A 24452-nucleotide genomic window follows, 5' to 3' on the forward strand; every position below is an offset into this window, starting at 1 on the left:
CCAGAAGGTTTTTGATAAAGTATAAAGCATGAGAATTCCTAGAAGCATGGCATTCCAACGGAACTCTATCAACAAACACATCGAGTTAGACCCCATCTACCACCCCATGAGAAAAGGAACAGGAAGTGACTTCACCACAGGAAATGACATAATCACAGGAAATGACATCACCAACCCAAACAAACCCAAACATATAAATAGAAAGCAGGATTTTTCAGCATTGCTTCACATGAGGTCCACTGAAGATGTTATCTAGTAAGGTAACGAAATGCCTGGAAATGAACCTTTCAGCTCAGCGAGCAAACCTACATCCAAAAGTATAATACTTGACATATTAGCAAAATTGAAACATGTAAGATAAAAGCACAGGATATGGAACAGAATGTGATAAACTGTTTTTTTTAAACATACTGGACGGAGATATGCAGTTTCTTAAGGTTCAACAGTAGGATTGTTGTGCTCTTGATTTACAGTAATGACTAGTATTGCAATAATTTTCATTTCAAATATTATCCAGTATCAACTTTTGCTAATTCCATTCCATATCATTTTCTTTTAGCTATTTTTGTCCAAATTACATTTTGAAAAAAACTGCAGAACCATCATTGCTGCTTAATTGTCATGGAGATATTAAAGGTAGTTACTAATCTGTTCCGTACAGCTGCCAGTGGCCAGTGCACATCAGATTAAATACATAACTATTCTTGATTCTTTTGCTTGAAGCATTGACCTGTTTTAGTTTTGGATAGTCCAGTTTTGAGATCATCTGAACAGCACTACTAAACATCTTGCATTAAATATGGAATGAAATATTAAGTCTAGCAGCTAGTACACGGAGCAACTCAATATCAAAATACATTTGTGCAAGCCTATTTCCATTTCTCTTTTTCATAGATTGGAACAACCAAAAAGTAAATTATTCAGCCCATTGAGTGCATGCCAAATCTTACAAAGAGCAAGCCAACTATTTGCCACTTTCCCTGAATGTGTTTCTCCCTCAAATACTCACCCAATTCTACTATTATTGCATCTATATCACAGAATAGTTACAACACATAAGGAGGCTGTTCAGCCCAAGCTGTTTAAGCTGACTCTCTGCAATAGCAACACACCCTGACCACATTCTCTAGACTTTTTACAAAGCCCTGCAACAGTAGGTGAGATGATATTAATTCTATTTGTAAAGAACCTAATGCCATAATAAGTAAATCTTGCTGGACTTTCTTGAACATGGTGGGAAAGAGACAATTAAAACCTGCACATGTTATTAACCGTCAATCGCAATTTTCCTGCCTAGATTAGTTTATGTTGAGAATTCTTCTTTGTACTGGGGAGTCTAACACAGGACAGGTGGGCTCTTGTTTTAGTTGCAGATATAATCACATGCTTAAGACATTGTGTTTGACCGTAACATTGGACAGCGGACCTCAATGAAACAACATCTTATTTTTCACCTGTACACTTTTAGTGTGCCAGCTGACATTGCTAAATTAACATCTTGAAGATAACCTATGTTTACTCACAGAAGGGCACATATGTGATGTGTGACATGTCTGTCTGTGGCTGTTAGGTAAACAAAGTAACATTTAGGTTTGAAACCCTTCAACAAACATTTGGTTCATGTGTGGTGGGTGATGTGCTGCTGGAGGGAAGGGCTGGAGTGCATTCTTATTACTGACTTATTTATTTCTCTTGTACAACCTTCTGCAATAAACTAATAGATGGCAAGAGTCTTGTCAAAAAGGAACAACCACAACTGAAGAAACTTACTGAAGTTAAGAATCTAAACAAGGAAATATCAATTAGGATGCTTAACTTACTTTTAAAATTACATACAGAAATAATATCAGATGGTTACAATAAAATTAGATTTAGAGATAAAATGCAATATTCAGCAAAATATTTAAATCTCAAATAAAAACTTTAAGCTAAAGGAACAGCACTACATCCTTGGAAGGTTGAATTTTCAGGGTGAGGAATTTTGTTTGGAAGTAATTAAAACTTACTATGTCATTAAAAGGATACTTGGATTGGAATGGATGAGCTCTATTTTAATGTTGAGCACACTAAACATGGCTGTTAAATCTTTAATCAGTTACAATGAGGATGCAGGTTTTGATTGATTAACATGCAAATCCCAAAATTTCTTTAAAGTCACTGTCCTGAGATAACTTAAGGTTTCATCAGCATAAAAGAGGTGACATCTCAGGTCAGGCAATGCATTTAGGCGTGAGGTCTGGTTTAGAGTCTGTCTGGGTCTTAACCTGAAGTCAGACTGTTTAACAGTCATCTTAAGTGTGCTCGACTTGTTAGCATCAGTTGTATGATGATCTTTTACTTATCTTTGATCTTTTACTTATAAAATCTGCATCAAAGGTCCTCTTCTCTCACTAACACGTGAAAAAGGAGTGGGGCTCTGAAAACTTGTGTTTTCATATAAACCTGTTGAACTACAACCTGGTATATTGAGATTTTTAACCTTGTCCAAACCAGTCCAACACCAGCACCTCCACATCATCACCTTACTCAATACATTTAATTATGAGTCCAGTTAGTTAAAAATCGCACAACACCAGGTTATAGTCCAATAGGTTTATTTAGAAGCACTAGCTTTTGGGGCACTGCCTCTTCATCAGGACAATCACCTGATTTTTAACTTTGTCCACCCCAGTCCAACACTGGCACCTCCAAATCCAGTCAGTTAGAAATTGTTTTTGCAAACTTTACAGGGATACAGATTCTCATAGACAGCAACATCCAAACTGTTAAGTTTAATTATGTGGAGAGGTTGATTTCTGAACTTTGCAAAAAGTATTGGTGTTGGTACTATGATCATTAATTTCATAGCAAAAAAATCCCTAATATTGATTTATCGGTAGGTTGGTTAACATTAACACAAGTACGTTTACTTTATTATCTCTGATATATGCAAGTTCGTTTGATTAATAAATCCTGAAAGGGCACACTAGTAATTTAACAAACTGTGTAAGGTTTGGTTATAAATTTTATTGCACACCATTTCCATGTTAATGCCCAAATACTTGTATCTGAAATTCAAAGGCATCGATGCAACTTGGATGAAGGTTCCTGTTTTAATTTCTCATCATCTTGAAATTAAGTAATCTTTAGAAGATGCAATGAATTATCAGAAAACTAAACAGGGAATTTTAAGAATATTTTAAAGCCTTTATTCCATTTAGCTTATCAGACATTTACATCAATGTCAGTTTTCAGCATTTACAAGGCTGAAACATGCCCCCTGTTCCAATGGTAAAGGTCTTTCTATATATAACAATAACATAATATTCTTGTCTTTATTGGATTATTATCCAGTTACCTTTTCCAATAAAATACTGAAAATCAATTACTTACACTTTTTATTCCTAATATTCACTGTTGTGAAGAGGAAGTCTTGCTGCGCAGTTTAACCATGGTAATTTTGTCAGTAAGTGTATAGCAATGTTATCTGCCATTTGGAAATTGGGTAGGGTGGGGGCATGGTTGTGGATTGGAAGGAAGGGGCACTTTATTGTTAATAAGGACATCATATTGCGTGTATTTAGTATCTGTATCTATTCTGTTTATGTGTAAATCCCTTGTATGCCTAAAAGGTGCACTTTGGTTAAAAATGTGCCTCCACCACAAGCATGCAAAGTCCACACTGAAAAAAGTTCAAAGAACAGAAAGTTTAACACATATAGAAGTGCTTGGTCTGTGGACTGCAGTTGTATATTTTTCTGATACAGCACTGAAAAGCACAGTCAAAAAACATTCCGATTAGCTATGTGGTTGATGTAGACCTAACCACTTAAAAGTGTGCAGGCGTTGCATGTACTTAGCAGGAGTAAGAAACTATCTGGTAAATAGCCTTAGCATTTGAAACTTGTGAACTTTCTGAGTCAACTCTGGTGATTGTGGTATGTAACAAAGTGAAGAGTTTGCAGGCAAACAAGATCCATGCTATGGTTTTCAAGCTGCCGTCAAGGTGAAACATATAACAAATAATCAAAGAGACAACATGACATCTAGAAAATATTGGTTCACATAAACCGTATGCATTTAGTGTCTTAACAAGTTTTTGGTTTTTAAAATAACTGTCCCCAACTGAATTTGTATCAATTCAGTAAAATTTACATGCGGAGGATAGAAACCTTGTCAGCAGTGAATGGATTTTCACCTGTAACTGAACATGTGCAGGGAGGACCAGAATGGAATGTACTGTCCAATTTTACTTCTCTTTAATTTAAGTAACTAATTTTATCTAAATGCAATAAATTGGGAAAGGGGATGCAACAAGACCAGGGTGTTCTTGTACATGAGCCATTGAAAGTAGGCATGCAGGTTCTAAAGAGGGCAATGGGTATGTTGGCCTTCATAGTGAGAGGATTCAAGTATAGGAGCAGCGATGTTTGCTGCAATTGCACAGAGGCTTGGTGAGACCGTACCTAGAGTTTTGGTCTCCTTATCTGAGGAAGGATGTTCTAACTAAGGACAAAGTGAAATAAAACTGTACCAGATTGATTTCTATGATGGCAGGGCTGAAGCAAGACAGGATTGGTTAAGGACTATACTCACTGGTGTTTAGAAGAAACCTATAAATTATGAACAGGCCAAGGCAAGTTAGCATAGGAAGGATGTTCCTGGTGACTGGGGAGTCCAGGTTCAGGGGTCACATTTTAAGGATATAGGATAGGCCACTTAGGGCAGAGATGAGGAAATATTTCTTCAAGCAGAGTGTGGTGCACCTGTGGAATTCGCTGCCACAGAAAGCAGTTGAGGCCCAAATATTGAATGTTTTCAAGAAGACATTAGGTATAGTTCTTAGGGCTAATTTGATCATAGAGCACGAGGAGAAAATAGGAATAGAATATTGAGTTGGATGGTTAACCATGGTCATATTGAAATGGCAGAGCAGATCTAAATGGTCAAATTTTCAACTCCTGCCCTTATTTTCATGTTTCTATGGGCAAAGCTGGCTAGATCAGCCCTTACTGTGCTTCCCCAATTGCCATTGAGAAGGTAGTGCTGGGTTGAATTCTTGAATGACTGTAGTCCATTTGTTGCTGATATGCCCATAATGTTGTCAGAGACATAGATTTTGTATCAGCAATAATGAAGAAATCGAGAGTGTGGCACTGGAAAAGCACAGCAGGTCAGGCAGCATCGGAGGAGCAGGAGAATCAACGTTTCGGGCAAAAGCCCTTCATCAGGTCTCCTGCACCTCAGATGCTGCCTGACCTGTTGTGCTTTTCCAGTATCACACTCACAACAAATCTCCAGCATCTGCAGTCCTTACTTTAGCCAATAATGAAGAAATACCAACATAGTTCAAAGTCAGGTTAGAGAATGGCTTTAGAGGAGAATTACTAACAGTGGAGTTCCCATGTATCTGCTGACCCTGTACTTCTAGGTTGTAGAAATCACTGGTTTGGAAGGTGATGTCCAAAGACAAAAACAGAAATCGCTGGAGAAGCTCTGCAGATCTAGCAGTAGCTGTGGAGAGAAAACAGATTAAACATTTTGATCCAGTGATGATTCTTCAGAACAGTTTTGAAGAACAGTTTCTCCTGAAATTTATGTTTTTGTTTCAGATTTCCACTACTTGCATTTTTTTTATTTTGTGGTGTCTAAGGAGCTGTGGCAAGTTGTTGCTGTGTCTTTTGCAGTACACACTGCTGACACCGTGTGTTCATGTATAGGGAGTGAATATTGCAGCCGTGAGATGGGGTGCCAATCAAACAGGTTGCTTTGACCTGGATGGTGTCAAGCTTCTTGAGTGCTGTTGACCATGCTCTGAGATGTTGGAGATTGCTGTCCAAGATGGAGGCACAGAGGAATAAACAGCAAGATGGAATCACCAGATTACTGCTCTGACTTTCATGTCAGGACTTGACCCTATCTAGTTTCCTTCCATTCATTGGGGCTAAAGGAAACTACACATCAATGAGGTGGAATTAGATAGTAATGGCATGCTATTACATGCAAATGGGTGTAAATACCCCTCTAGTTGCTTAATACCAAGATTCTTGTCTTGCCATTAAAAACTGATGAATCTCTTTTGTTGATGCCAAGAATCTAATTTCTGCCATTTCCCCAAATGACTCATCAATGCTCATGTTGTTCAGGGCTGGGAGGATTCTACCAATGGTGCTATCTCGAAGAACAGTGAGGGAGTAATCCCTACTGGCCAAGCCAATAATTACCCCACAACAACTATCACAACAAGAAGTACTGTGACCCTTTTAGCTCTGGCTGAAGGGGAAACCTATGAAAAGGCATTACAGAGATGCTGTGCACATGGAATTGGGCACAAAGTGAGTCAGATTAAGTGAAGGGTAGACAGATCGGAGGCTGGAAAAACACAGCAAGCCGGGCAGCATCAGAGGTGTAGAAATTGACATTTCGGGTGTAACCCTTCTTCAGGACTGGGGGTGGCTGTAGGGGCATCTGCAGATAAAGGGAGTAGTGCAGGCAGGGTGCCGAAGTGGGGATAGGTGAAGACAGGCAGAAAGTATGACCTGGTTGGTCAATGGGGGAATAGATCCAGTTGGTGGCTGGGAGGAGTGGAAGGGACAGAGAGGGGCTGGGAAGAGTGTCTGGGATGGAGAGGGAGGTATTTCAAATTGGAGAACTCAATGTTGAGTCCTCTGGGCTGTTGGGTGCCCAGGCGGAAGATAAGTGTTGTTCATCCAATAGGCGCTGTATTTGTTTTGGCAATGGAGGAGGCCAAGGATGATCATGTCGGAAAGGGAATGGGTGGGGGAACTGAAATGGGCGGAGACTGGGAGGTCCAATCGGCCCCTGTGGACCCGGCTGCGATGCTGAGTTTATGTTCAGTCTCCCCGATGTTGAGAAGATCACACTGGGAGCACCCGATGCAGTAAACTAGGGTGGAAGAGAGGCAGGTGAACCCCTGTCTCACTTGGAAGGACTATTTGGACCCCTGGATGGAAGTGAGGGGGTGCTCTACTGGCACGTCTTGCACCTTTCCTAGTCGCAGGGAAGGTACCTGTATGTTCGGTGGCAGGGGTGGCGTGAACCAACGAGTGTCGGAGGGAACAGTCCTTATGGAATGCAGAGAGGGATGGAGAGAGGAAGATGTTCTTAGTGATGGGCTCTAGTCGGAGTTAGCAGAAATGTTTGAGGAAGATGCGTTGAATGCGGAGACTATTGGGGTCCAACGCATCCAACACGTCATCCTCAAACACTTCCACTAGACCCCAACACTAAGAACATCTTCCCCTCCCCATCCCTCTCTGCATTCCACAAGGACCGTTCCCTCTGACACTCCTTGGCTCATGCCACCCCCGCCACCGAACATCCAGGTACCTTCTCCTGCAACCAGAAAAAAATGCAAAACTTGCCAGTACACATCAGGTGCTCCCGATGTGGCCTTCTCTACACTGGGGAGACCAAAAGTAAGCTTAGGGAAAGCTCACCGAGCATCATAGCCTGGTCCACAGGGGCCTACTGGACATCCCAGTGACCACCCATTTTAATTCCCCTTCCCACATCCTTTCCAACATGTCCATCCTTGGCCTACTCCATTGCCAAAATCAAGGCACCTGTTGGAGGAACAACACCTTATCTTCCGCCTAGGCACCCTACAGCCCAGAGGACTCAACACTGAGTTCTCTAATTTCAATTAACCTCCCTTTCTATCCTCTGACTCCCCTACCAGCTCCTCCCCCACCCCCCACTGCTCCCTGCCACCAACCAGATTCACTCCTCCCATTGACCAACCAGGTCGTACCTTCTGCCTGTCTTCACCTACCCCCCTTGACCACCCTAACCCCACCTCCCTCTTTTATCTTCAGCTCCTCCCCACTCCCACCCCAGTCCTGAAGGAGGGTTACAACTGAAATGTGGACTTCTCCACCTCCTGAGCTGCCTGGCTTGTTGTGTTCTCCCAGCCCCCTGCTTGTCTACCTTGGGTTCCAGCATCTGCAGTTTTTTTTTGTCTCTAGTCAGATTAAGAGAGGAGTCCTGAGATAGAGGCTGGTCAGTTAGAGCAATATCAAATTGTGTTTTGTGGGTTCTTGCTGGAATTTCTTACATTAAAATCACGATTACAATCTAAAAACTTCATTACAAAACACTGTGAAGTGTTTTGTAATGAAGTGCTACATAAATGCAAGTGTTTCCAATACTGTCACAAGAATGCGATTTGGAATTGTTTACATCCCCAAGAGAGTAGATAGGGCCCTGGTTTACCATCTCATCTGAAAGATGGATAGCTCAAACTCCCTCGCTGAAGTGACAACGTGAGATGATCTCCTCGACTTCGATTTGAATTCACAACCTTCTACCTCAGCGATGTGGGCCCTACCAGCTGAGACAAGGCTGCTGCTTACTGATATGTTGATTTTTCTGTTCGCTGTACAGATATTCCTAAATAATTGCAACATTTTGTGCAAGTTTGGCAGACTCGTGAACGCGCATGGAGATGACATAAAAAGGGTAGACTTCTTGTCACTTGCCCTCCGATCCTGCACTGGCAGCACCTTGCAGACACTTCTGCCTGAAATGCCTCTTGGAAAACTCTTGAGCATTGAGCATCGACCAAGCGCTTTCTGGGATCGACCTGAGTGTGGGAACTGCTGGTTGGCTTGGCTCAGCTGTCAATCACAAAGGAAGTTAGGGCGGTGAGGAGTTAGAGTGAATAGTTTGGAAGTTTCTGTTGGAAACTTTACTCTGGACCAGCGGTGTTCTTTGTTCGGATTTTAAACAATGGAGAAAACCGAAAGAAACAAAGTTATGGAAAGTTGGTGGAGTCGGTGGTTGTGGTTGAGTGAATAGCAGGGATTGCGTTACGAGTCGAGACCAGGTTAATTTATATTTAGCTGACGGGAAATCGGCTGTTTCATGTTAGATGGTGGTCCGCACTATAATGTCAATCACTGTCGCAATTTAATGAATGATGGCAAAGTCTTTCGAAATATATCGATTTTAAACATTTGACAACAAAGCCTAACGCTATATTCAAGTTAAAAATACCATTCTGCGGCTGGAAACATGTCTTGAATTTTTAGCCACCTTCCTGTGAATGGACTAGGATTTTTTTGGGAATATTTAATACATGTTTGCGAGCCTACAATATTCATCAATGGGCAGCTTAAGTAAAAAGCAGAAATAATTAACATTTCAGATCTTACTTAACCAACTAGAATACTTAAGTTTGTGTTTTGGTTTTTGAGATGTTGAATATACATAGCATTTAGGAATTTGAATTAGATTTAGTTGTGTGCATATTATCCAAAAATGTCAGAGAGTCAGGAAAATACCTTTGGACCAAGTTCAAGGAGCTGCAGGACAAAGTGTTCGATTTGTAAAAACATGTACACTGACCCAAGGGTCTTGCCTTGTCTTCATACATTCTGCCTGGATTGTGTGAGTGGCTTAGAGCAGTTCTCCATTGCCAGGACTCAGAGGGAGGATGAGTCTTGGTCACTCAACTGCGCCGAGCCTGGGACCTGTATCCTGTGTCCAGTCTGTGACTGTGAAGTGAATGTACCTGCTGCTGGTCTGCGAGAACTGACCAGCAACCATCTCATTCAGAATGAAGTTTTCCTGGAAGGTCTGAGGAGACCTGACTACCGGCTGGTCTGTGATCTTTGTAACGATGGGAATGCTGAAACAAGGTGTCACATCTGCTCAACAAATCTCTGTGACTTCTGCTCTAAAGCACACAGGTAAAACCCAGCTCTTTGGGGATGTTACCGGTTTCTGTTAAAGTTTTGTTTATCATGTCTGTCAAACAATGATTCTGATGAACTAACTATTTGTTATTGGGAGAGGCGAAGTAGCTAGAGTGTTTTAATCCCTGGAGTGTGGGAGGCTGTGGGGTGACCTTCTAGATGTTTATAAAATCATGAGGGGTGGGGTGTAGAAAGGGTGGAGGAGTTCAAAAATGGAGGGTGTCAGCTTAAGGTGAGAGGGGAAAGCTTTAAAAAGGACCTGAGGCGTAACTTTTTTCAATCAGAGGTTTGTGCGTGTATGAAATGAGCGGCCAGAGGAAGTGGTGGAATTACAATTAGGGTGGCACAGTTGTTTGCACTGTTGCCTCAGAGCACTAGGGACTCAGGTTCGAATCCATCCCTGGGCAACTGTTTTTGTGGAGTTTACACATTTTCCTGTATCCACATGGATTTTCTCCAGGTACTCTGGTTTCCTCCCTCAGGCCAAAGATGTGCAGGCTAGTTGGATTGGTCATGGTTAATTACCCATGATGTCCAGGGATGTGCAGGCTAGGTGGATTGGTCATGGTTAATTACCCATGATGTCCAGGGATGTGCAGGCTAGGCGAATTGGTCATGGTTGATTACCCATGATGTCCAGGGATGTGCAGGCTAGGTGGGTTAGCCATGGGAAGTGCAGGATTATGGCGACAGGCTATGAGGCATGGGTCTGTGTGGGGAGCAGGGCTGAAGAAGGTCTTCTGCCCGAAACGTTGATTCTCCTGCTCCTTTGATGCTGCCTGACCTGCTGCGCTTTTCCAGCAATACATTTTTAAGTTTAATACTTAGCCAGACAAGCAAATAATAAGGCAAATGATGCAAAGTGCATCAAAGTAGATTTTGAAGAGTCTTTTAACTTATGATATCAAGGTAGAGATTGAAATCTAGAGTTTCGGTCCCAGGTAGCTGAAGGCACAGTCACCATGATGGAACAGTTAGGACTGGAAATGCTGAAAGCAAGAAACTAGAACTAGAGGACAGCAGGAAGGTGGGACTGGAAGAGCTTGCAGGGATAGGCGGGGTGAGGCTATATGTGAGAATAAATATCTGAGGGTTCGGTGGCTGGGGGAGATAAGGAGATGAGACCATAGAGTGATTTGAAAGTGAGAATATGTATTTCAAAATAGAGGTGTTATTTAACCCCAACCCAATATAGTCCAAAAATCACCAGATTGGACATGAAGGGGAGGTTTGTTAGGGCTGATCTCAGGGTAACAAAGCAGATAGATGAAGTCTTTGCATAATTTGAGCTGAAACAGTGGTGAGGGTCAGATGATGTTACAGTCTGAATGATGCTGTGAATGCATGGATTGGAGCTGATCTTGGCATCAGGTGTGACAAGCAGACCTCACTTTTTACTGTGACAAGAGGTTATGTACATCTGGTTTACTATTATACGTTTGGATGGTGCTGGGTGGTAGAGTTATTGACAGGGAATGAATGCAATGGTTTTGGTCTTTATAATATTCAGAAGGAGAACAGACAGTCTAACGCTGGAGAGGTCACGAGAAGTTGTGGTTGATAAAGCTGAGTCTCGTTGTTTGGATGATGTACCTCACTGACAGCCTGTATAAAAGAATAGGAAGGGGCGAGGTCTGAAGTGTTCAGAAGCACCAGAGGTGGTAGTGTGGGACTGGGAAGATAAGCCACTGCAAGTAGTTCTCTGACATTGATTTGAATAGTGATGTCCACATCCCATGAGTGAATAATTAAAAGGTCTTTGTCCCAGGAATCAACCCAGTGAGCCTTCTGTGAACTGCCTCCAATGAAATCTATATCTCTTTAATGAGAAGTTCAAAACTGTACACAGTACCCTAGGGTGGTCTCATCAGTGCCCTAATGTGTTGGAGCGATACGTACCTACTTACATATTACAGCCCATTTGCAATAATAGTCATTGTTCCATTTCCTATTCTAATTACTTGCTGTAACATATGGTGACACCCAGATCTCTCTGTACTGCAACATTCTTCCAGCTTTCCACTTTAAAATATTATGCTGCTCTTCTTCCTACCAGCGTGAATAATTTTTGATTTCTCCCACAAAATGCTTTTGCTAAATTTATCCCACTTAACTAACTAGCCTATGTTTTCCAGCTTTCTGTTCCCTTCTCTTCTGGATAGGAGTTTTACATTTGTCATTTTCCAATCACCTGGGAACTTTTCAGAATTTAGGGAATTTTGGAAGATTACAATCTATACATCTCTTATCTCTGCAGGAACTTTGTCTGTCAGCTGTTAGACTCACGAGTTTGTCTATTACTGTTTCTCAAGTGATTGTCTGAAATCCTCCCACCTTTTTGCCTCCTGGTTTTCTTCTACTATAGAGATGGTTATAATTATTTTCTCACAAGAATTTGAGATTTTACAAAAAAAAACTGCTGGAGAAACTCACCAGGTCTGGCAGTGTCTGTGGAGGGAGATACAGAGACAACCTTTTAAATCCCATTCTACTCTTCAGTAGAACTGAAGGGGGCTGGAAAAGTGAGCCTTGTGTTCCATTTTCATTCTGTGGGTGGAAAGGTAAGAGTGGTGATGGCAGAAAATGTAATTGAAATCTAATCTTGTCTGCATTTCTCTCTGGGTTTTCAAACTGCTCAAATTTATAAAAATTATATCACACACCTATAATTGAAGAATATGAAGTTTTGCAATGTAACACTATTATCCTATACTATACCTGTACTGAAGTCTGATTCCCTTGCTGTTGATGTAAGAACATTGAAGCATAGTCTGATACGACAGTGTCCACCTGCAAGAGACAGTCAAAACATAAAGATTCAAAAAGGACAATACGTGATTCACTGTTTTTAATGTTTCTGTGAGTTATACTGCTTGAACGTGTGTAATTTTGTTTTGATAATATGTTTAATTGAATTTCACCAGCAGCTTCCCCTACTTTGCAAACAGAATGAATGTTAATGTGGTAGAAAAGCCGTAAATTAATGAGTGAAAATGAGTCATTCACCTGTTAGCCAGCTTTGATAGACAATGGACTGGATGCTGGCAGGTGAGACTAGATTGGGTTGGGATATCGGCATGCACGAGTTGGACCGAAGGGTCTGTTTCTATGCTGTACGACTCTATGACTCTAAGGTAGAATTAACATTTTCGTCCCAAGTCTCATCCATTTACTAGTTTTCCATTGCTAATAGTATAATATATTAATATTTACTTAAGACAGTTTGTTTTATATACTTATGGAAGCTCACTGCCTTTTGTATTGATGTATTTTGCATTTAGTTTCCTTATCTATTTTTCAATTTTTTTTTTACAATCTCCCTTGGTTTGTTTCAAAACTGTTCCTAACTTCTTGCCAACCTCTAATTTCTGAAATTAACATGGTCATTCTAACAAATGAGAACCTTTAACAAACAATCCAGGGCTTTTTTCAATGTATAATTTCAGTTACATCACACTGTAAACCTTTGCTATAAATTCTGTGTCTTACAATCTTATACTCCACAACCACCTGATGAAGGAGCAGCGCTCCGAAAGCTAGTGCTTCCAATTAAACCTGTTGGACTATAACTTGGTGTTGTGTGATTTTTAACTTTGTATACAACACCGGCATCTCCAAATCATGTTTAATTTCCACAGTATTTTACACTTGTTTTCCATTTAATGCCATCCATAACTTCCTTAGTCAGCCACTATGGTTTATTCTTCTGGCTGAGTCTTTCTTTCTCAGCAAAATATATCTTTGTTGAGCATTATGATGTGAGTCATGATCATTTTAGAAATAAATGTATGTAATTAAAAATATAAAAACATTCTGGTCATCATATTAGTGGGCGGCACGGTGGCACAGTGGTTAGCACTGCTGCCTCACAGCGCCTGAGACCCGGGTTCAATTCCCGACTCAGGCGACTGATTGTGTGGAGTTTGCACGTTCTCCCCGTGTCTGCGTAGGTTTCCTCCGGGTGCTCCGGTTTCCTCCCACAGTCCAAAGGTGTGCGGGTCAGGTGAATTGGCCATGCTAAATTGCCCGTAGTGTTAGGTAAGGGGTAAATGTAGGGGTATGGGTGGGTTGCGCTTCGGCGGGTCGGTGTGGACTTGTTGGGCTGAAGAGCCTGTTTCCACACTGTAAGTAATCTAATCTAATATTGTTAAAGCTCTAAAACAAATCTCTTCACCCCCTGCAGGAGACAGAAGATGACTGCTTCTCACAATACAGTGGCACTAACAGACCTACAAGGTGGAAATGAGAGAGTCAGTAAGTCCATTATGTGCTCTGCTCATCCTGCAGAGGAGCTGAGGCTGTTTTGTGAGACATGTGATCGTTTGGTATGCAGGGATTGTTGTGTGGTGGATCACCGTGATCATAACTGTGATTTTGTCATGAGTGTCATTAACAAACATGGCGGCTTCATCAGGCAACTTCTGAAGCAAACACAACCGCATATTTCTGGATTGCAGGAGACTTTGCAAAGGATTGCAGATACAAGGCAGCTGGTGCAAAAGCGACTGAGAACTGTGACTGAAGAAATTAATCAGTTTACAGAGGATTATATCAGGGCATTGGAGAAACATCGGAGCAGGCTTTTGAAAGAACTGGAAGAGCTGAGGATCCAGAAGGAGAACTCCCTGAATCTTCAGCAGATCCAGTTACAACAGATCCTGGCAGATATGAAGACTGGAGTGGATTTCACTGAGCACTTGCTCACCAGTGGCTCTCCTGTGGAAATCCTTCTGACCAAACCTGTGGTGGTCAACCGTTTGAAGCTGCTGAATAAGACAAGTTACAGCACTCACCCCAGAGAGGATGATGGAGTACAATTCCAGCAACAGGAGAAAGCAGGACAGTGCGACGGATTTGAGGTATTCGGAATCATTGTCACAAAGACACTTGATCCCAGTAAGTGTCTCCTTCAGGGTGAAGGTAAGTGAGAGAAAGATGATCACAACTTTTCAACTGTGGAATTCCTTTTAAAAGCGTTTGAAATATTCTTCCTCTTCAAATGGATTTAGGTGCAGTGTGAGAATTGAGGATCATGTTACAGACTTCAGTGTGAGGTTGTAGCCAAATGGAATGGTGGAAGTGCTAAATATGAAATAAGGACCGTCCATTCGGATGTCTAGCAAATAAAGCATTGAGAAAGTCTGTGATAAAGAAAGTAGGTAATGCTGGTGGTCCCAGGGTGGTAACATGCTGGACGTGTTATGAAGGTAAATCAAGGCCACATCTGTTTTCCAGGTTTGCTTAGCACTATAACGAATGGGTGAAAAAAGAATATCTTGTAGACTTGGACATTTACAGCACAGAAGCAAGCCATTTTGCCCGTAATGTCTTCCCCCACCAACAAAGATCTGATTACACTAATCTCACATTCCATCTCTTGGTCCATAAGCCTTGAATCTATTGCACTACAAGTAAATATGGAACTACAAATTAAATATGACAAGTATTTCTGACTCAACCAGCCTTTCAGGCCCTAAGTTCCAGATTCCTGCCATCCTTTGGTTGAGAAGCATTATCCTTGACTCTCTTCTTAGTCTCCTATCTTTTACCTTAAATTTATGGCACCTGGATATTGACCTAATTTCTAATGAGAAGAAGTGCCTTTGTATCCATCCCATTTATGCCCCTTAAAACCCTGTATACACCCCTACGTAGTCCTTTCTCAATCTTTACTACTTGAAGAAGAACAGTTCTAGCCTTTCCAATTTTTCCTCATGGCTCAGCTAAGTTTCCTCCTGATAAATCTCCTTTGCATCCTTTCTAGTGACTAGAACTGCCTGTGATACTCTGGTTGTGACCTAACCAGTGTTTTATACAGCGGAGTTATTTCAGCCTGACCTCCTTGCTTTTGTATTCTGTACCTCGCTAATAAAGGCAAGTATCTTATATGCCTTCTTAATCACTTTATCACAAACCTTGCGTCTTTCAGGGAATCTGTGAGCATGCACACTGAGGTCTCTCTGATTTTCAGTATGTGCTCAGGTCCCAGCATTCCACGTGTGTGCTTTGCATTGTTAGCCCTCACTAAATGCATTAACCAGCTGAATTCCAGGCTGCATTCCTTTTGCCATTGCTGCATAATTGGTGTCCTCCTATAGTTTATGGCTATTCTCCTCACTTTTTACCACACTACCAGTTTCTCTGTCATCCACAAACCTCTGATCATACCCCCTACATTTAAACCAAATCATTAACGTGCATCTCCACAGCAAGGGCCCCAATATTGACTGGAAATAGACTTGTCACAGAATTTTTCCTCTACCATCACCCTCTGTTTCCTGCCTCAGCCAATTTTGGATCCATTGTTATCACTTTGCCGGAAGCCCTTGGACACTTACCTTCATCATGTTTTATCAGTAGCAAGAACAAATCATCACTCGATTCAGTCAGAATATTCAGACAGGGTCAACATTGAACTAATCAGAAAGCTCATAACTGAGGCTGTAGAAACTTAAAAAAAACTCTTTTCACGTGAACTTTGCTTTGGTAACAGTGGTGAGACTGTCAGTGTTCTACAGAAACTGACAGCAATTTTAGGAGTTCCCATGTGTGCAGAATAACATGGAAATCCATTCGTTGCTGTCAGTGATAATAACAGAAAATTCAGTAAATAATCAGCAGTTCAGGAGCCTTGGTGGAGGGAGAAATAAAGACTGGAATCTTCACCTCCCTGAAAAGCAGCAGGGAAAGTATTGGGGTGGGAATGTAATTGGGCAGGTTGGCATCGGGGGAGATCCTCACCAGCTTCCCAGCACACCAACAGCCAAGACCCTTGACCTCTTCATGTCACTGCCACTATTAACTCTGTTCCCAGGTGGCAAAAACACTGGCCACCTCCTCAATGGGTCAAAACCCTTGCAGCCAGATTAGTAAGTGGCAAGCCAACTCCCTGCCTTTGTTTCCGACCCTGTGACTTTTGGCCTCTGACTGGCAGCTCCAAGCAGGTAGGGCATCACAGTCCCAGGTGGTGATCCAGGCTGAAAGCCCATCGAGTGGTTTCTCCAAGCCTGACTGGTGGGCCTTTCGGTCCATCTTGATGGGTTTGGGGTCGGGCCCTCATTTATTCTTACCACTATTACCACTGTTACAGAAAATTCAGTCCAAGATTAATATTTCAGGTCACAATCTTCCATTATAACCGGGCAAGTGAGAAATGTAAATGTTTTAAGCAGTTGAAGAGTGGATAGGGTTTATTTTAAAAAAAAAGAACAAAAGGGCAGGTCAGCGATAGGGTTGAAGGCAGGAGAAATTAAATGACAAAAGTCTTGATGGTGCAAGGCAAAAGAGAGGTTTTAACATGACAAGTAAAGAAACAAAAGATGTGTTTAATGGAGGTGTGAGCTTCAGAATCTTGGGAAACTGCCATCTCAAAGGGTTTAAAAAAGAGAGAAAGCAAATCTAGCAAAGTGAAAGCAAGCAAGATTTCGATTGCAATTGCGCTCGTGGAGGGCAGTGTATAACAGATGTTGCCACCCGCTGGGGTAGTGTGCTGTATATTGAACCCTAATATTCTGAGAATTGTGCCAAATGTGAACGTTTTTTTAAGGTACATACCTCACTTCATCTGACTTTCAGACCAAGGTTGACATAAAGTATGGACCAGGTTTCTGTACCAACCAAGAATTATTATTTATTCCAAGTAATTCAACTTTAGCTGCATGGATATGAACTATTGACATATAACTAAAACTCTAATTCCCCTATAAGCTCCCTTTATACACACCTGTACAAATAAATAGGGAAAATACATTATTATCAGAGATAGAAAAAACTGCAAAGTCAATTGAGTGGTCTTTGTTTCCTGGTTCCAATGTTGAAGTAATTCATAATAAAAACTAAAAGACCTGTGGATGCGAGAAAGCAGAAACAAAAACAGAAAATGCTGTAAGAGCTTCGCAGTTCTGAGGAAGGACAACTAGACTGAAATGTTACCTCTGATTTCTCTCCATAGCTGTTGCCAGACCTGCTTACCTTTTCCAGCAATTTCCTTTCTTATTTTGAGGTAGACCTTCAGCTGGCCAGATTCCTGTGTTAGTCAGTTATCTTTCCCTGGATTACTTCTGCCAGTCGATTTTAAGAAATACAGAGTAACTGATTCAGTTGGAAAATATCTCTGATGTATCAATTCAAAAGTCACAGGATATAGCAACTGCTGTAAGACAAGTAATTGGTTTCCTTCAGGTTTGAACTGATTTATTGACTGTTAGTCAGCTGAAAACTACAATCAGCTTCACTTGTAAACAACCCCTTGGTTTCTGATTATCTGGACATTGCAGGAATCCAAAGCCACAAAAACAGAGTTCACAACAGGTATTAAATTCCTTGTTGTGAAATTCTGCAGCCATCCTGGTAAATCATGTTTTTAAAAACAGCTCTTTCTCATTGCAGTTTCCGTTATCTGCCCCAGTATCACCGTTGTAGCTGGTATGATGCAGAGGGTGTAGGGCCCATAGATAGGCTATGGCCATGCTAACTTAACTGGATTTAACATCTCTTTCCACGACCTTCAAACCCATTGGTGGGGGAAGCGTTAAATCCAGAACATGGTTGCAGAGTGGCTAAGTTTGGGAAATAAATAATCCAAGGTTTAGAAGTGATGGGTAGAATGGAAAAGGAGGAGGGGTTAGAACAAATAATAAATTATGGAATATATTCAATAGAGACAAGGAATCACTGCCCAGCATATCAAGGAGTAGACTACTTTGTGTAATAGCTTAGAAGCAACAAGGGGCAAATATCCCTAATGGGAGCACTTTATAGCCTCCATGTATGCTGTCAAATGGAATATAAATCAGGAAATTAGAGGGAGACATAATCAGGGTAATAAAGAAATCATGGGCATTTTCAATCAACTTTTTAAAGATTGTAACTAACAAGTTGCTAAAGGGGAAACCAGTGAATGTATTGTGCTTGGAATTTCAAACATCATTCAATAAAGTGGCACATAAAAGGGTAATAAAGTGGCACATACCCAATATTAGACTCTTAGGATAGGCTCAATAGTCCTCATTAATGGAAAGTGATTCTCCCAGACTGACGATGACCCACTCCTGCTCAACTGTTGTTGTTGTTTCTCTCTCTGGGTTTGATCTCCACCCATTGTTTGCACCTCCTCCTCCTTCAACCCCTATCTTCAACATCTCTGCCAACCTTTTCCTAGTACACTCAGCCCTAAAGGAGGGTCACTGGACCAGAAACATTAACTCTGCTTTCTCTTACTGTACCAGCAATTTCTGTTTTTTGTTTTCGATTTCCAACATATGCAGTTCTTTGGTTTCTTTGTGTAATATGGATTGGGGATTGGCTAATGGACAAGGAACATAGAGTAGGAATAAGTGAGGCATTTTGGGGTTAGTAGGCTTTAACTAGTGTGGTCTCAGAAGGATCAGTACTTGGACAACAGTTTCATACAATCCATTGACTTCAATGAGGAGGATATGTAATGTACAAGAGTTAACTGATGATACAAAAGTAAATAGAAAAGAAGCTGAGTGAAAGTCACAAGGATAATGCAAAATGATTCAGAAAATTTAGCTGATTGAATATAAAAATGGAGAAGTGTGAAGCTACCTACTTTTATGGGAGTAGAAATACTTTAAAATGGTGAGAGACTGGTAAATATTTGCAATCAGAGATTTGAGAATACTTGTCCATGAATCACAAAGTTGACATGCTTCATCAAGTATTTAGTAGAACTGATTGTATGTTAGACTTTGGTATGTAATAAAAGGATTCAATTATAAGAGTAAGTAAATGTTATAATAATTATAGAGAGCAGGGCTTTGTTGAGACCACACCTGAAGTATTGTATATGGTTTCAGTTTCCTTGCCTAAGAACTGACAATCCAGAGGCAGTAACAGGATTTATGGATCTGGATTGTAGAGAGGCCACCCCAAACCTTGAAGTGGCTTTGGATTTTTAAAGTTGCCTTATCCTAGTCAAATTTATAATGGTTTTAATCAGTTAAAAGTTTTAAAAATCATATCTTCTAAAATAATGGAGTATTGGCTTGTTAGGGCATGAAGACAGGCAGCTGAAGCAAAGCAGAGCATCGCGTACTAAATAAGCAACTTCATGCATATGCGCGAGCATACACACGTACATACAAGCACAATGTTGAAAGGGGATTGTGACCAGTAAGACAAAAATAATCAATGATTTAATGAAACAAGGCTGGCTTCCTGAATGCGGTCACCAGTAGCAGGTTTTGCAATTATTTTGAAATCCCGTCCTTCCTGGTTGTATTCTTCATAACTGCTTCTGTGGGAACCAGGCCATTTACTTGGAGTGAGATTGGATTCACACACACATGGGCGGCATGATGGCACAGTGGTTAGCACTGCTGCCTCACAGCGCCAGAGACCTGGGTTCAGTTCCCGCCTCAGGCAACTGTCTGTGTGGAGTTTGTACATTCTCCCTGCGTCTGCGTAAGTTTCCTCCGGGTGCTCCGGTTTCCTCCCACAGTCCAAAAATGTGTAGGTTAGGTGAATTGGCCATGCTAAATTGCCCGTAGTGTTAGGTGAAGGGGTAAATGGGTCTGGGTGGGTTGCTGTTCGGAGGTGAAAATGTGTTGCTGGAAAAGCGCAGCAGGTCAGGCAGCATCCAAGGAACAGGAGAATCGACGTTTTGGGCATAAACCCTTCTTCAGGAGGGTCAGTGTGGACTTGTTGGGCTGAAGGATCTGGTTCCACACTGTAAGTAATCTTATCTAATCTAATTTAATCTAAAATTAAACTATTGAAGTGCCCCAAAGTAATCAGTGTTCAATGTTCATAACCAGATTTACGAATAACCAAGCCCAGAGTAATTTAATTTCAAGACATTGGTTTTGTGTCTCAAACAAAGGGCGTAACAATTTATTAACTAAAAACTAACATTAGCAGAGAGAAAATTAAGCAACATGGTAAGCTGATTAACATCTGTGCTTTAAACCTAAAACATTTGATTTCTAACCCATTCATGGATAGGCAGACAAACAAAACAAGCACAGTTAAGGGAATGAATAAAATTACAAAACTGGCCAGATTAGTTAAATGGCTTTCACAATGCATTGTCTCACAGGCATAAATGTGGACTCCTTGGCTAGTTTTCCTAAAATGTTGATCAGGGTCATCTTTTCAGCTCATTCAGGTAAATACAGCAGAACAGTTAATGCAGCTTTTGTCTCTTTGGGTTTCCAGAAGTTGCTGTGTCATATTAGGCAGTGTTCTTCAAATCTTCATTCTGTTGTAGCTGCAGCCCAAAACCATTTCTCAGAAAACATAGTTTAAAAAACATCACTTTAATTCTCGTCCTGCCCTGATTGACTTACTAAGGCAGTTCAACAGCTGTTATCTATTGAACATGGGTCTCCTTCAAACACATTGATAGTGACCTCATTAAAGGCCAAATTGGTTTGAATGCCTTGCTCTTTCTAGGGAGGGCGAACGTGATTGGGGTCGCTGTGACTGTTAAAAACATTTTAATCAAGTCTCAATCTTCAACTCGTCTCCAGGCTTAGCCTCACAAACAAACAAAGCTTGCCTGATATTTTCTTTTATTTCCCAAAGTCCACCAGTCATTTCCAGCTCATTATTCAAAATTGAAAGAAGAATAAAATAAATAATAATCAGCAAGGGTTTTTTCAATGTACATAATCCATAAAGTTGAATTGCTTCTTCTTCAATTGACTCTTCTCAATGCATTGCCAAAATGAGCGATTTCATTTTAATTATGAAATTTGCTTCATACAAAACTTGTATAATATTAGAACAATGCATAAATTGGTTTCCCTCCTGCTTTTTTCTATCAAAATCAACAGGAGATTAAATTAAATTAGATTACTTACAGTGTGGAAACAGGCCCTTCGGCCCAACAAGTCCACACCAACCCGCCGAAGCGCAACCCACCCATACCCCTACACCTACCTCCTACCCAACACTACGGGCAATTTAGCATAGCCAATTCACCTGACCCGCACATCTTTGGACTGTGGGAGGAAACCGGAGCACCCAGAGGAAACCCACGCAGACACAGGAAGAACCTGCAAACTCCACACAGTCAGTCGCCTGAGTCGGAAATTGAACCCGGGTCTCAGGCGCTGTGAGACAGCAGTGCTAACCACTGTGCCACCGTGCTGCCCACAAATGATATCAAGAATTTTTCAAATCCTTTATTGCATGCAATTGCCTCTAAAGTAGTATGGCGATTTTTCATAAAGCAGTAAATTTACCTATATGGATTTCATCAATGAAAACCAACAGGACAGGAAAGTAAATAAGCATGTTGCAGTTGCAGACATATAAAATAGTGAGTCTGGTTACTATAGTGACTTTACATATATTTTGCTGCTCAATGTGTGACTTCCCCACTATGTCTGAAAATTGCTCAGCAAGGAATAAATCTGAGGTAGTTTAAGATATTTGCATTGTTGGATTGAACTCTTGGCTGCCATTTTGTTTCTCCTGTTCAGTGCAACTGAGCAAAAGTTAGAACATGCCCACTGATATCTGGTGATTATTTTGATCTCTATCACCTTGTTTGACTAATTATGGCCTGCATTCTGAAAAGTATTGGCCCTTCCCTTTTGGAGAGATGCTGGTACATTGTGAAAGGAAACAAAATTTTTCATAAGAATGTGAGCTGCTCATGTGAGGATGGTGATGGAAAATGCCCTGATTCCAAGACCAAGCAGACAGCTGTAGCCAAGAGAATTGAATGCTGTTATATTTCTTGCCAGTGAATGGATAGGGAGGTGAATTGTTCCTGAAACAAAAATAGAAACTGCTACAGTATCTCAGCAGATCTGGCAGCATCTGTGGAGAGAAATCAGAGTTAACATTTTGGATCAAGTGATCCTTCCTCATGAGAATTTTTATAGGTATAGGCAGGTTGGGAAGAGTTAAGTTCTGAGTTTTGTGAACCAAGATGTTTAGCTGAGCATGACTCAGATCAGATAAGAACTTACAGTTAACAGTGGGGTGCAAGAGTAATGGGTCAACAAGTGGAAAAACAGTCATTATGTGGAGCCATTAAGCAATATTGGAAGCATTCAGTATGTAAGGTCAGTTTAACAAGGTGAAAAGTATTCATTATGTGAAGCCAGTTAAAGTTCAGAACATTCATTGTGTAACACCAGATGGCTTAATCTTTGCTAATGACACTCGCTGATTATAACAGTCACCCAATTAATATGTATGTTGCCTTATCTGGATGCTCCTTCCTGTAAAATGATTATGTGATTAATTAAGAAACTGCTCTTCCAGAGAAGACTGAAAGCTCATGTCCGTGTGCACATGGGCGATTATTCTTTCTCTCCCTCAAGGACCCAGAATAAAGATGGAGGTAAAATTATACTGTGTCTGAGTAGTTTCCTTTGACTGAGAGAGGAAACGGAACGACACTCAGGGCTCTGATTTTTCTCCACAGCTGCTGCCAGACCTGTTGAATTTTTATAGCACTTTCTATTTTTATTTCTGATTTACAGCATCCAGAGTTCTTTCAGTTTGAATTGTCCCTGACCTATGTTCAGACAAAGTACTTCCACAGCACCTTCTAGTCAGTGCAGTGTTAGGGTGTGGATGGAGTCACATTGATGAAATTCATGATTTCTGTACATATTGGGCAAGTGGGACCTGTAGGAATATGTGATTTTTGTGTATATATGTATTTCTTGTGTCAGCTGTTTTTGTACATAGGCAATTGAATTCTCCATAAAACAATGTTAACTTGCTTACACTCAGGCCTCCATGTGGCTCGGCAAGACCAGCCAAGTGTATTCGTACTGGTCTGTAATGACCAAACTGGGCAGCAGATGGGGCGAGGAGGTGAATCCATTCAGGTTGCCATCTACAGCAAGAAAAATAAAGAATGGTGAGCAATTTAACTGTACTGTAAATTACTGCCTGACAAAATGTAGCACGAATACTACATAAAGTGGGTTAAGTTTGAGTTACTGAACAGCATGTCCACCCCTTGGAGGAACTCTGAGGGACCCCATGTACATCCCCTGTCTAGTTTGGAAAATTTACTGTCCAGCCATTGCACAATCTAGGCCAACGTTCTTGTACGTACCATAGTTTATTTACCAAAGGCACAAATCACAGATAATCGCTCAAAATGCTTCTGCTCCTGAATCCTTTGAAAACAAATTCATTGACTTTAAATGGTCAAAGTTATTTAAAGATTGTTCCTAAATCTTTAGAGTAGTTTCTTAAAAATAAAATTGCTTACCTTCCTAAAATTCCCCATAGACTAAATTTAATTATCCGCCTATGCTGATTGTACTGGCTATTTACAAAATACTTGCACTATTTGGTTGATCTCATTCCAGCCTTATTTTCTTGTTCAAGCTGTTCTTGTACGTAATAATGAAGCTTTTAAAGCAAAAAAAAAAGCAATGCTTTCATCTCCTTTCAATGACTTGCTGTTTTCTCTGGATGTTTCTGTAGATCCCTTTGTAGGAACAAGAGAAATGCAGCATTGCTACATGGGCAAAAAGGCCAAGATCCCAATTCAACTTCCACTGTTCTGATCTTGATACAATCCATGACATAGTGATGGAGTTGATGATTAATCATGACAGCTAGTTTCTATCAATTACTCCATAACAGGTCCAGACCTGAGGTCAAAAAGTCTCTAGTGGAAAAACTTTCTCAAAATAAGTCCAAAGTCACCTGTTTTTCTCCCAACTATGTGTGCATAATGTATGCCATGCTCCACATTACTCCTATTATGTGGGGCTTCAATGATTGAATGTACTGATGCATTTAATT

General features: G+C 40.9%; 1 protein-coding gene and 1 long non-coding RNA gene across 3 annotated transcripts in view; one reads left to right on the forward strand and one right to left on the reverse strand.

Annotated features, from left to right (window-relative positions):
• Positions 1–8589: 8589 nt before the first annotated feature.
• trim45 (tripartite motif containing 45) overlaps positions 8590–24452 on the forward strand; it is a 29079-nt gene continuing 13216 nt past the window's right edge. For both annotated transcript variants that reach the window (XM_060833076.1, XM_060833077.1), the window contains exons 1-3: positions 8590–9692; positions 13882–14618; positions 23421–23550. In XM_060833076.1, coding sequence (XP_060689059.1) covers positions 9262–9692; positions 13882–14618; positions 23421–23550 — 1298 coding nt within the window. In that variant the 5' untranslated portion in view covers positions 8590–9261. The remainder of the gene's footprint in view (positions 9693–13881; positions 14619–23420; positions 23551–24452) is intronic.
• LOC132820780 (uncharacterized) lies at positions 12144–23522 on the reverse strand. The gene is made up of 3 exons (XR_009645239.1): positions 23415–23522; positions 12417–12488; positions 12144–12245 (listed from the first exon to the last, which is right to left on the reverse strand). It is a non-coding gene; the product is annotated as an uncharacterized LOC132820780 (long non-coding RNA).

The sequence above is a fragment of the Hemiscyllium ocellatum genome, chromosome 12 (assembly GCF_020745735.1).
Source record: "Hemiscyllium ocellatum isolate sHemOce1 chromosome 12, sHemOce1.pat.X.cur, whole genome shotgun sequence".
Lineage (NCBI taxonomy): Eukaryota > Metazoa > Chordata > Chondrichthyes > Orectolobiformes > Hemiscylliidae > Hemiscyllium > Hemiscyllium ocellatum.